The following is a 14,051-nucleotide window of genomic DNA, read 5'->3' as shown; positions in this document are numbered from 1 at the left end:
TCTGTCTCTGGCTTGTAGACTGAGATGTGAGTTCTCAGCTTCTGCTCTAACACCACGCCTGCCTGCCTGCTATCATGGTCCCTGCCATGATGGTCATAGACTCTAAACCTCTGGGGCCCCAAATTAAACATTTTCTTTTATATGCCCTCTTCACGATGTTTTGTCACAGCAATAGAAAAACAGTCTGTAGCTCCCAAACTAATAGCTCAAACCTATCTTTCCACAACTGGGATTAGCTTTCTTTAGGATCATTTCTAGTTTTATGTCAAAAATGTTTTCTCCATGGCCACCTAAATTTCTTTTTATGTAACTATCCAATCCTGTCCCCAAATATTCCCACCACCTTCTCATTTTAGTATTCTTTTGTATCTGTGTATACATCTATGTGCACATAAATGTGGAAGCCAGGCGTCAACATCTGGAGTCTTTCTCAATTGTTCTCCACTTTATTTTTTGAGTAGGAATTCTAGCTCTGTGGGTCTCAAACTGTGGGTTGCCACCCCATTGGGGGTCGAATGACCCTTTCACAGGGGTCACATATCAGATATCCCACATATCAGATATTTACATTATTGTGGGAGGCCAGCTCCCATCTTTTAAAGGGTTCCTATGAGGAGAGGAATAAGAAACTTTCAGATAGAAAGACAGTGGAGAGGAGACAGACAGAAACACAGGATAGCTTCAGGAGGACCTGGATCAAACCCCACCAGCCCCTTCTGTCTCTTCAAAAGGGGTTTTTATAACAATGCCAAGGGGCGGGACCAAAGACCTCCCCCTTGCTAGATCAAAGCACACCACACAGCCAAGTGCAGACCGTTCCAAACACCTGGTAACCACTCCCGTGGTCAAATCATCCCCTTATACAGCCCTGCTGGGGAAAGCAAGCTCAGATCTCGGACCCTGAGTAAGTTCTCACTAGGAAACCTCTGTGAGTCTCCATACATAATAATTTATAACAGTAGAAAAATAATAGCTATGAAGTAGCAACAAAAATAATTTTATGGTTGGGGGGGTCACCACAACATGAGGAACTGTAGTAAGGGGTCACAGTATTGGGAAGGTTGAGAACCACTGCTCTAGTTGAACCTGTGGCTTTACCAATCCAGCTAGGCTGGCTAACCAGTGATCCCCAGAGATGCTCCTGTCTCCATCTTGTAGCAGTGAGATTACAGGCACAGGGTGCCATGCCTGGTATTTCACACAGGTGCTGAGGGCCTGAACGCAGGTAGGTCTTTATGTTTGCATGGCCATCTATGTCCCAGCTCCCTGTGTACTCTTTTCATCTTCCCAGACAGCCTCAATTCATTTGATCACGTCCTTGAGGTCCTTCGTTTGGCTAGACTTTTTTCTCGGCTCTAATGTCTGCACCAAATGGGCCTCCCTCTCATTTCTAACCCAGCAGAGGCTTCCTATGCATCTTAGTGACCACTGCCTGACCCAGTGATTCTATCTTGGCAAATAAACATAGAAATTCTAACAGAATCAGCCAGCTCTCATCTTTCAGGGAAGGGGAGGGACAACAGATCAACAGAGAGTAAAAGCAGGAAGCGGGTAAAAACGTGTCAAGAACAGATGCGGCTACTGTCCTCCCACAAGGCAATGCCAAGCTCTGTCCTTACCTCACACTCTGGAGACGTCTCCAACTGCGGCTGACCACTGTAGTAAGGCGGGAAGGAAAAAGAGACAGAGTGGATTTTGAAATACAAACGCATCATTGTGAAAACCGAAAATACACTTAATTATGAAGGGTGAACGTACTTGAGCGTAGAGTCAGGTAATTCTAAGGCTTCTGCTGAGCCCACGGGGTACAGGTTCAAAATGCTTCTCTCTGTAATGTCGGTGCTCAGGCTAAAGAGGAGGGAAATCATTAAACTTCCAGTAAACTCTACTGGCCCCATGCACTTTAAATACTTAACTGACAAGCAAAGATTGTCTTCAGGATTAAGAGAAAAGTTTTCCAAACACATGTTGCTTTCCCAACATAGTTTCCTATCAGCTATTGGCACTTCTTATGTACAACTTATATACAAAATAGCACAGTAAATTCTGATAAAGTCATGATTTTCAAGGGTCATATAAAACTGAATTTATCTAGAACATCCCATATTTACAGATGTAAAATCAAGTTGCTAAAGTATTAACATGGCAGTATTGATGACATCTAGTTTTGACTGCAAAGTCTCTCTGATTTAGACTGCTACACTTAAAAATTACGAACCCACTGATTGGCTCACAAGAATAGTACAATAAAAATCAAGCTTGTCAAATTTATTTCAATTATTTTAAAATAAAGAACAAATATATGAAGTAACCAACACAGTGGAATAGAAAGTATCCAACATAAAATGGCTTCAACATGGCCCTTGACAAAGACACCAGTCGGGTATCACTTGGAAATCTTTTGGGGTAGTCTCCTAAGGTACTGTACGTATCTGCCATTCTGCACACTCAGCATGTCCAGATGCTCCTCTTGTCTCATGTACTCCAGAGCTGCCAGGAGTCTTTCTAACTCAGTAGTTCTCAACTTTCCTAATGCTGTGACCCTTTAATACAGCTCCTCATGTTGTGGTGACCCCAACCATAAAATTATTTTCGTTACTACCTCCTAACTGTAATTTTGCTACTGCTATGAATTGTAATGTAAATATCTGGTATGCAGATTGTAGCTGAACTTTTTTTGTTCCTGCCTGGCTCCTGCAGCCCTGTGGCTGCTTGGACCCAAGTAAACACACAGAGGCTTATATTAATTAAAACCGCTTGGCCATTAGCTCAGGCTAACTATTGACTAGCTCTTACACTTAAATTAACCCATAATTCTTACTTATGTTTAGCCATGTGTCTTGGAACCTTTTCCCAGTTCTGCCTTCACATCTTGCTTCCTCTGTGTCAGGCTGGGAACTCCTGACTCAGCCTTCCTGTTCCCAGAATTCTTCTCTCTCTTTGTCCTGCCTATACTTCCTGCCTGGCTACTGGCCAATCAGCACTTTATTTATTAACCAATCAAAGCAACACATTCACAGCATACAGAGTGATAGTCACGGCAGCAGATGGTCTTAGGCAACCCAGTGTAGGGTCATTAGACTCACCTGAAAGGGTTGTGACCCACAGGCTGAGAACCACTAGTCTAGAGAATCCTAACTCAACCTACTTTCCAACAGAAGAGGAAACTGAGGCCCAAATGCAGAGTCTTTCCTCCCAGTTGCTCTGTCTTTTTTTTTTTTTTTGGTTTTTTGAGACAGGGTTTCTCTGTGTAGCTTTGCGCCTTTCCTGGATCTCACTCTGTAGACCAGGCTGGCCTCAAACTCACAAAGATCCGCCTGCCTCTGCCTCCCGAGTGCTAGGATTAAAGGCGTGCGCCACCACCGCCCGGCTCCAGTTGCTCTGTCTTATGACTGAGTCCTAACCCATACAGCAGGACACAGCTATCTCCACAACATTGGGACCTGCTTTTTCTTTTTCTTTTCCCTTGGGAATCACTTACTAACCAGTCAGACTTTGTAAAAACAAAACAAAACAAAACAAAAAGTTTACTAATAGAGTGAAACAAGATTTAAAATACATTAAAACATAGAAAACTGGAGCCCTCTCCCTATGATGTCAGCTCTTCAACTCTCCACTTTAGTTTCCATTTCCTCCCTTCCTTGTTCCTGCCCTCTGCCCCTCACCCCCTTACACAGCACCTTCTGAACCCCAGTTCTCAGCCCTACAGTGCCATGTGGAGTTCTATCTTCAGAACTGCTCGGCACATGCTCAACTGAAGCCAACAACCTCACTCCTCAGCTGGCCACGCCCTCCCACTGCATTCTCTTCATCAGATGATAAGACAGCAAGAGTTCAAGTCTTTCCCAACCCCAGATTGATCCTCTGCCCTCCTCATTTCACAGTCCACGTGTAAGCCACCAAACTCAGAACTGACCACTGAGAATCTACTGAGTATAAAACACTGGACAGCTTTGAAGGAGCCACAGCAAAATACCCATTTCAATATGTTTCCTTCTAGATTTGTTTAAGTCTCTTATGCAACTGGAACCTAATTCTGTATTTATAATTGAACTCAAACTATGCATTTTTAGATTAAACTTTCTAGAAGTGAGTATTAAATAAGGATCATTTCAGCATCAATGTAACCTTAACAAAAATGTTATGGACCACATGACATTCTATTTTATCAATGGCCATAAGATATTTAAAGTCCTCCCAAACGGTTCATTTCCTTTTTTTCTAAATATTGCTGTTAAAAATATCCATCCCTCATCAAACAAAACAATAGTTCCTCTCCCTTGGTTCCTTAAGGTAAATTCTCACAAGTCATTTGAAAGGTCCACATACTTCTAAATGTTGCTTACATACTACCAAGGTGACTTTGGGGATTTTTACCAAATTAGTTTCATTAAAACTGTTTATCATTTCAAATCCTTACACACCTAAGAGGCAAGTGGGTACTCTACTTTGTAGATCCATCTCATAGATGAAAAAAATGGGATTCAGATGTCAAAACCAGTTTCCAGGTGACTCAAAGTGTGCCGATAGCACCAGCCATGCTACTTCCTAATTCTTTGGACATGCACACATGCACGCATGCACACAGGCTCACATCTCAAATCAATTAACGTCTCTGGAGTTAAAATGCTTTTCAAAGGCCAGCAAGATGGTTCATTGGGGAAAGGTGCTCCTGCTAAGTCTGACCCAAGTTCAATCCCGAGGCCCTCGTGGTGGCAGGAGAGGGCAGATTGTTCGAGTTGTCCTATGATCTCTACACACACGCTGTGGAGTGTGCTAGCTCGCTCACCTGTACCCACTCTCATTCCCTCTCTTACACATACACACTAAGTGTAATTTAACTTTAGATGGTTTTTGATCGATTGCTAAAGATTTCCAGTCATACACAAATGGACAGGCCACTATTCTTTCAGGGCCAGATGACACTGTGGAAGGTTCTGCCTGGATTCACGAACCACCTTATTTATAAACTCCAGCTAAAAGTGATGTGTGTGTAGTAGCCATGTGCACAATATGACCCCATCATCCTCACATTCCCAGGACTCATGGTCAGAGATGAGGTTCAGGTCTACTGCTGCAGTTGTCTTGTACTTAGTGTCTCATTTTGGATACTGTTGGACTGAAAGGAACTTTGTCTGTGAAAATTACATTATCTAAGGAACAGAGAGAGAGAGAGAGAGAGAGAGAGAGAGAGAGAGAGAGAGAGAGCGAGCATGTTTGTGACAGAGTCCAATTCAAATTTAAAAAGGAATCTACAACCCAAATCTTTAGAAATATATTGGCTGGTTGTCATATCTGGCACTACCAGAAATACATAGAAGTTTTAAATTTCCATTTTTAGTAGAATTTGCCTATGTTTTTGTACTTCTGTCATATTTCCATTTTCTGTAAATGATACCAAGCATCCCGCAGGAATGTCTTGAGAGGTAAGGGCAATCATTAAAGACTGAGAAGGCCGGAACTTATCTCAACCACTATAAAAATGTGACTCTTTTACTTCTGGGTCTTGGGGAATAGGCAATTAAGTGACTTCACTTTGTTACTGCTCACATCAAGACCAAATTGGGTATAACTGGTATAAATATTTCAGAAAGTGAAGCCATGTCCTCAGTAACTTAGCAGGCTTCATTTATACACAAGACCGGGCTGGGGACAGAAGGGCATACCCGTTGGGATCCTGAAGCAAATCCTCTGCTTCCCTCAGCTGCTCAATCATCGATATATCCAAATCCTGATCTTTGGATGAACCTAGTCTGCAATACAAAACCAAGCATGAGTGCAGAATGACTACGAAAACATCTTAAGCACCTCCTTGCAAAACCCCATCAACCACCGAAAAGTAATTTTGACAAACTCAATACTGTAATACAGACATGTCAGTATCCTGCAGGTTGGGTCCTATGGTGATGGGAGGAGTCCCTGGGCAGAGAAAGCCCAGTTCAACTCCAAACTCCCAGGCCTCCACTTGCTCTTATGGCCAGTCAGGCTGAGGACAAGGCTGGTGAGTCTCCACACTTTGCTGAGTTCTGCAAGATTTCCTGGAAGCACTCCCCCGAGCGAAGCTATACTCATTCTGAGGCTTCCAACTCTGGTTCCACCAGCATGGCTAGGTGTTATGACTTTTATGGTGTGAGGGGCTCAGTGGGGAAGAGTGGCTCTCCATCCTGATTCTTTAATCCCGGAAAATCAACTATAAAGCTTAAGAGACACACTAGCCCTAACACACCTAAGCTAATCTGACCTCCTGTAAAGACAGGCCTCCTAGAAAACTCTACAGGTGATCCTGACTTTATAGCCAGGGTTGCGAAAAGATGTGAAACTGAAAATGGGACTTCCAAAGACTTATCTGGTTTCAGTTCTCTTTCCTCATGGTAGCATGATGCTACAGTAAATCAGGCCTCCTTGGCCTCTCAGAAGTGTATCCAACAAGGAGCTGGTGGGACAGAGTGACAAGAAGGGAATTTCCGGCAAGAGAAACTGGATCACAGTTGACTACTCTTGCCACACACAGTGGGCTGGTGAATCCCTACTAGTAGAGAACACTTTAGTAGGTGCATTTTAACAATTGCACCAGTCCTTTTTAAGGAAAAAAATAATCCCGACAAAGTATAGTGGGAAGTCGAGACCTATATATACCCTGGACCACAGAAAGCAAAAGGCCTACCAACTAAACATCTGCCCTGGACCACAGAAAGCAAAAGGCCTATCAACTAAACATCTACCCTATGCTACAGGTACCAAGTCTACTTCCTGGAAGAGGCTCATTTTCTGGCAAAACACTCATTTGCTCCCCTGGAGATCTCGCCAAATAAACCTTTATATATAGTAGAAGGAAAAGAGATATTCATTTGGTACAAGATTCCTCAGGGTCAAATGTTAGCCCTCTGTAGCCTTGGAGACAAGAGCATCACCAGTTTGTGATGCAATTTCATCATCTGCAGCATGGCAGACAACAGAGCTTATAGGACTACTGAAAGGACGAGCTGAGCTTTGGCCTATGAAATAGAACAGTGCCAGGCATGCAGAATCTAACATACGCCAGTTATGACAGTTATCAGACCGGCAACCAGGACATTGAAGAAACGCTTTTCAAAAATTTGAACCAGGGGCTAGAGAGATGACTCAACAGTTAAGAGCACTGGCTGCTCTTCCAGAGGACCTGGGTTCAATATCCAGCACCCATATGGCAGCTCACAACTGTCTGTAATTCCAGTTCCAGGGATCTGACACCCTTACACAGACACACATGTAGGCAAACACCAATGCAAATAAATAGATCATTTAAAAAAATTTTTGAACCAGAAGACCTTGGTTGAAGGGACTGGCTCTCCTGACATTAGGTCTGGCTATTGGCTTCTTCAAACAAAACAGAAGGAAAGGAGAAGACACTTTGGCTACTATTACGTTTTTTGACTGACAACATTGAGTCAGATAAAAATTCAAGGCCAATAAAGAAGTAAAACTTTCTGCTGTGCGGTGGTTCGGATGTAACTTCCAAACTTTATGTATAGAAAACTCAATGCCAAAGGCAGCAGTGTTAGGCATGGGACCTTCATGAGGGAATCCTGGGCCCCTGAGAGGAGCCATGGGTACCATTATTACAGGAGATGGCTCCTTATCCACAGGAGCTCAACTCTGTCTCACACCCGCTCTTCCCATGGGACAGCTTCTCACTAGACAGAGCCCTTTGACCTTGGACTTCTAAGCCTTTATAACTGCAAACCAAATAAGCTTCCATGTCACCTAGTCTATGTGGTATTCCCTTATAACAGCACAAATGAAGACAAACTGTATGGCCCAGTACTGTAACAAGAGTCACAGAAAACTGGCAACTTCCTATCCAGTATGACTGGGGAAGATTCTAGGCTTGCCCAAAGAAAAGTGGATCAAAATCTATCAGGACATGAGTGCCAGTGTGCCTGAAGAGGAGCGATGGCCCATGACCCGCCCTGGCACTCACAGTCCCTCCATCGGCCAGTGAGCATCCTCTTCTATCCGCAAAAGCTCTTCACAGTCTTCTGCCTGGTCCTACGGAGAGAACACATGGGATATTCAATGAAGAGTTAACACCGGTCCCAGCCCATATCCGTGGCAGTGTAATTCACAAGAGCCCAAAGGCAAAACAAATCAGGTATTGGCTGATACGCTATGGCTCTATAACGGAATATTCTTTACACTACATACAGAAAACCTTGAGTATGAAATAACACACACAAGCACTCTGCATGACTGCACCCACATGAGGTATTTATAGGAGCCAAATTCATTGAGATGGAAAGTAAAGCAGTGATTGCCAGAGAGGGGAGGCAGAATGGGACAGATTTAATAGGTACACAGTCTCAGTTCCGAAGGGTTTTGGAGGCCACAGAACAGTGTAACAATATGTATGTACGGGGCTGGAGAGATGGCTCAGCGGTTAAGAGCACTGACTGTTCTTCCAGAGGTCCTGAGTTCAATTCCCAGCAACCACATCGTGGCTCCCAACCATCTGTAATGAGATCTGGAGCCCTCTTCTGGCCTGTAGGTATACATGCAGGCAGAATACTATATACATAATAAATAAATAAATAAATAAATAAATAAATAAATAAATAAATAAACAAACAAACAAATAAATAGATTTCTTAAAAAAATATGTATGTACTTAACACAAACTGTACTGTGCAACCAAAATGTGGCTAGGAGAATCTATTGGGGTGCTGTATAGGTAGTGTACACTTGCACCTCAGCATTTGGAAAGTCAAGTAAGGCAGAAGGATCGTGAGTTCAAGGTCAGCCTGAGCTACCCTACCAAGACCTTGTCTCAAAAAATTTTACAGATAAAAGATTTTATTTTTATATGTATTTTACCACAATTAAAACTTAAAAAATTAGCCGAGAGGTGGCAGTCTTTAATCCCAGCACTCAGAGAGGTAAAGGCAGGTAGATCTCTGTAAGTTTGAAGCCAGATTGGGCTACAAAGTGGGTTCCAGGACAGCCAGAGCTGTTACACAGAGAAACCTGGTCTCAAAAAAAAATAAAACAACAAGAAAAAAAAACTTAGAAAACTAAAGATTTAAAAAAAACCATAAAGTTTACCTGAGCTCCTTATTTAATTCAACTTACTAGTATTTAACAATAGAAAAAGGCCCTACACTGAATCCAATAGTTTCATGTGAACAAATTCAAAGGTCACTCAAATGTTTTCCCTGAGCCTCCCACACCAAAGTTCTCCAGAGACGCTGCAGCAGGAGTGAATTCTGGGAAAGCTGTGTCCACTGTAGGCCCTCGGATTTTCTCCTCAGACAAGGAAAATGTCCTGGCTGGGCTAACACTGGCAGGGAGGGAGCCACCCTGGAATGGGTACATTTCCCTATTAGGGAAAGAACATTAGACTGTGGGAAGTAGAGCACATCATCATTGGCTCTGGTGTGTCTTTAGGACCAGACTTCCCCGAGGAAGGATGTTTCAAAAACCACTCAGACTTCTACTGTATTGATTGTACTTTCACAGTTTAACAATCAACACATAAACTAATCATGTGTCACTCTGCAAATGACAGTGAAATCCATGAAAACAGACTCCCAGATGTCACATCCAAAGCAACAGGCCCCAGGTCTTCTAGGTTTCAACTAGTGGAATTGGTTTCCTTCTCATTTTCAGCTTCAAGATGAAAAGTTACCAAAATATGTAGCTTTTCTTCAGAACACAGAACAGACTGACATTAGCATGCTGAGATTTTTTTTTTTTTTCAAATTAGGCAGCGTTCAAGAACTGGCCCACTCCACAAAAATTTACCTGCAGTCTCCAAAGCAGTGCTCAGAGTACTTCGGAGTAACACACACACACACACACACACACACACACACACACACACACACACACACAGAGCAATTGGCAAAAATGAACTAAAACATGCAGACATGCAGGACTCCAGGTGAGGCAGGATGAGGAGCACTCTGCCTCCTGGCTCTAATTCTCATACTGTAAACTGAACAAGCATGACTGTTGGTCTAGTTAACTGCACATTTTCATATTTTTGTGCCTTTTTAAACAATGATTTCACAGTTCAAAATGGGCCCCAAATATAATGCTGAGATGTTGTCTAATCTTCCTAAGACAACTACAAAGGACCTCATTCAGAAAAGACATGTTAGAGAAGTTTTATTCAGGTATGCATGACCGTGTTGGTGAATTCCGTACTAATAAACCAATAATAGGCAGTCATACATAAGGTTATGTTGCTAATGATGCTGTAGCCATCTGAGGCTGCCACGTGCAAAGTGATGAAATTCTGTAACGACACATTTCTCAAAACCTCTCTCCACCATTAAGGCATGCCTGACTTGACACTGAGCCAGGTGTCTCTAAAAAGAGACATCCATAAAACAAAGGTTTGTGTTGACTGACGAAAATGTAACCAAAGGCTCTCAGAAATCTAAGCTGGTATTTTCTCTAAGCAGACTGTCTTGGTATTGGATGATTTAATATGCATAGTGGTTTCATACAATATAACTATTACAAGTGATAAAAACTAACCAGAATAACAGAAGCACAAGATACCAATTCAGGAAACATGAAAGGATTATATAAAATACAGAGCTTTCGATGGTCAACATGCTGGGCAGTACAGCATACTCATTGGTCCTCAATTATAAGGCTACACAATAGAAGCTAAACCTAACACAAACTTGCTCCTTGAGTATCTGTCCACGGAATCCACCCTCTACAGCAGCCATTTCCAAGGTCCTTGGCATCCTGGAACTCTCTGAATCTAGGGGACAGTATGCTTTACTAATTACTTTGATTTCCTTTGGAACGTGAGTTGGAGTCTGACTCTTCCAAACACATCTTTCAAGTGTTCTATCTTTAGAGTCTGAAGGGAAACTCTTGAGGAAGTGAAGACAAAGTCATTTTCCCATGTTCTCATGACTCTCACTGTCCCACAGAGCAGACAGACAAGGGTCAAATGTGGAAGAACCTTGTGGGAGGGACCTGAGAGTAATGTAATCAGATTTGTGCTCTAAGAAAATAGCTGGTGGCAGAAGACAAAAGGTGTGTATGTATGTTACAGGCATGCACACACATGCGCACATGCTCATGCGCGCGCGCACACACACTTACAGAGGAGCTGAGTGGGCACCTGTAACTATCACAGTGAGACATGACGAGTTCAGCTAAAGCAACGTGGATGGAGACAGAAGAGGAGGGAAAGCTCTGAAGGAGAAGAGCTAGGCTACTGTACAGACTGTTTTGTGTTTCCCCCTTCTGTCTATGTCTGTTACCGTTTTAGACCAGTGGTTCTCAACCTATGGATCTCAACCCACTTAGAGTCTAATGACTCTTTCACAGGGGCTGCCTAAGACCATCAGAAAACATAGATATTTACCTTATGATTCATAACAGTAGCAAAATTCCAGTTATGAAGTAGCAACAAAAATAACTTTATGGTTGGGGGTCACCATGACATGAAGAACTGTATTAGAGAGTCTCGGTGTTAGGAAGGTTGAGAACCACTGGTCTTAGACTGTCACATTGCACGAACGAAGTGGGGTCAGTTATGGATTTGTCAAATTAATTATTTCCACCTCAAGGGCATGAGGAAGGCTACAGCACACTAGCGTCTTAAACAGAATAAATCAAGTTCAGCTGGTCTTCCTTCTGGTGGTCCTTGGAGTTAATGCCCAAAAATATCAGTCAGGCTGGGTCAAAGCACCAAACTGATCATCAGAAAACATGGATGAGGTGCTGGCAGGATGGCTCAGTAGGTTAAGGTGCCCTGCCGCCAAGCCTGATGATTTGAGTTCAATCCCTGGGATCCACCTGATAGAGGGAGAGAACTGCCTCCCACTCTTCTCCCCTGACATCCATACAAGAGCCGTCTTGCCGGCCCATCAAACTTAAACCTTCTGAGCTTCTACTTCTGGAGCATTTTGGATTTCAGATTTTTGGATTATGGATCCACGTTCTGTAATGTTTAATGTGAACATTCCAAAATCTGAAGAGCCAGGACATTTCTAGTTCTAAGGACGTTGGTTAAACGGTGCTCAGCCTGGGTTCTCAAGCTAAGAAGTATTCACCTAAAACATGTTGAGGGACATGAAATGATGTTGAGCTTTTGCAAGTGAGCATGGTCATTCTGGGAAACCTGCTAACATGTGAGGCCCAGTGAGGAAGAGGGAGCTGAGCAATTCCTGAACCACAAAAAGGAAAGGAAAGGAAAGGTAAGAAAGAAAAGAAATATAAGCAGACAGACCAGAGACAAGCATGGTTGGGGCCAGCTGCCAACGTCAGACACAGACAAGCTGAGCTTTGAGAAGACATGTTGAAGGCTTTGGGAGCAAACAGTAAGCAAGACTGGGAAGTTGGACTGAAATCTTTGAACCTGAATTCTAAGGTGCCAAGCAGAGGAAAATGAACAGAGCCGCAAAACCTTGCCTTAATATAGTTCATAAATCCCGAGTGGAGAGCATCTGCTCCATCAGCAAACTGGTCTCTTTCTTGTCCTGAGCTGTTGCTGGCACCCAAAAGGGAAGGCTTTGGCTGAAATTCACCTGTCAGGAAAACACAGAGAAAGAAGAAAGCGTGACGTCAAGGACAGAAGAGAAAGCACAAGTCCTTGAACACACGGACAACTGCTTTCATCCCCCCTCACCCCACTTTATCTTCCCTGTAGAATGTAAAATTCAACGTGGGAGAAGAAGAAATACAAAATAAACAAGTCCCCAAACTGAGTATTAGCAGACAAGGCTGCTTCATGGTTTAGCTCCCCACGAAAGAAATGAAATGTCTTCTCATGTTTTAAAAAACTCGAGAAAATTATTTTAAAAAAAAGTTTTTATGCTCTTGGCAGTATGTGGCTAATTATTTCAAAATCTAAGTTTAACAAAATGTATTGACCAGCTGTTCCATGGAAAGTATCATGCCACTTAGATATGTACCAGCATGTACATTTGAGGGGTTAAATGACTTCTGTCCTGAAGCAACCAATCATCTTAAGAAAGTGGGGACAACTAGACATAGCCCCAAATCCTACCAACAGTAGGAATGACCCTCAAGAAAGGCCCTCCAGAAGCAAGAGCATGCTGGGGTAGAAGTCATTTGTCCCAGTAGGCAGAGCACAGACAAACGGACAGCACAGAGGACTGACAAAAGACTAGACAGAAGAAAGCAGGGAATCCTTTCAATGGGAAGCCTGAAAGATGCCCATGTCAGGGGCTTGGGGGACATTACTAGGGACAGATTATTGTATCTGAAAACTTTGTCTCAAACATGACCCCCATGACTGCATATTGTTGTAAGGTTTATATGAAGGAATACAGTGGCAGTTATATTTGTATGCAAGTATTCACTTGTATTTTGGGGTCATGTATGGTTTCCATCATAGTCTCTACGTTTAATGCTATCCCCAGGTTCTAAATTTAAAACTCTACATCTATGGTGCTGGAGAGATGGTTCAGTGGTTAAGAGCACCGGCCGCTCTTCCAGAGGACCCGGGTTCAATTCCCAGCACCCACATACCAGCTTACAACTGTCTGTAACTCTAGTTCTAGGGGACCTGACACCCTCACACAGACATATATGCAGGCAGAACACCAGTGTACATAAAATAAGAATGAATAAATCGTTAAAAAATATTTAAAATAAGTAATAATCTAAATCTAAGAGTCAGATGGGGTGGCACTCATCTACAATCCCAGTACTGGAGAAACTGAGGCAGGAAGAGAGTTCCAGGCCAGCTTAGGTTATGTAGGAAGACCTTGTTTCAAACAAACAAAACGAAATACAAGTGTCTTAGATCTAAGAAGTGAAAGAAAACATGGAAATGTTTGAGTGGCTTTAAAATAGCCCTCTAATGGTTAAGAAGAACACTGTAGGGAGTTGGAGGCATGGCTCAGGAGTTAAGAGTGCTTGTTGCTCTTATGAAGGACCCAGGTTCAGGTTCCGTCCCCAGCACTCACATGGTGTGGCTCACAACCATCTGTAACTCCAGCCCCAAGGGACCCAAAGGCCTCTTCTGACCTCTGCAGATATCAGGCTTGTACACGGTGTGCTTACATACATGTGGGCAA

General features: G+C 42.9%; 1 protein-coding gene across 6 annotated transcripts in view; it reads right to left on the bottom strand.

Moving 5' to 3' along the window:
• The window catches only part of Lrch1 (leucine rich repeats and calponin homology domain containing 1), a 201,801-nt gene that overhangs the window by 51,418 nt on the left and 136,332 nt on the right, over window positions 1-14,051 (bottom strand). For all 6 annotated transcript variants that reach the window (XM_052732751.1, XM_052732754.1, XM_052732749.1 and 3 more), the window contains exons 9-13: window positions 12,418-12,533; window positions 7,961-8,028; window positions 5,667-5,753; window positions 1,759-1,848; window positions 1,620-1,656 (exon numbers count right to left, since the gene is read on the bottom strand). In XM_052732751.1, coding sequence (XP_052588711.1) covers window positions 1,620-1,656; window positions 1,759-1,848; window positions 5,667-5,753; window positions 7,961-8,028; window positions 12,418-12,533 — 398 coding nt within the window. The remainder of the gene's footprint in view (window positions 1-1,619; window positions 1,657-1,758; window positions 1,849-5,666; window positions 5,754-7,960; window positions 8,029-12,417; window positions 12,534-14,051) is intronic.

The sequence above is a fragment of the Peromyscus californicus genome, unplaced genomic scaffold, assembly GCF_007827085.1.
Source record: "Peromyscus californicus insignis strain IS unplaced genomic scaffold, ASM782708v3 Scaffold_12__1_contigs__length_115047231, whole genome shotgun sequence".
In the NCBI taxonomy this organism is placed as follows: Eukaryota; Metazoa; Chordata; class Mammalia; order Rodentia; family Cricetidae; genus Peromyscus; species Peromyscus californicus.
Note: the sequence above shows the minus strand (reverse complement) of the source record. Positions and strands in the feature narration are given on the sequence as shown.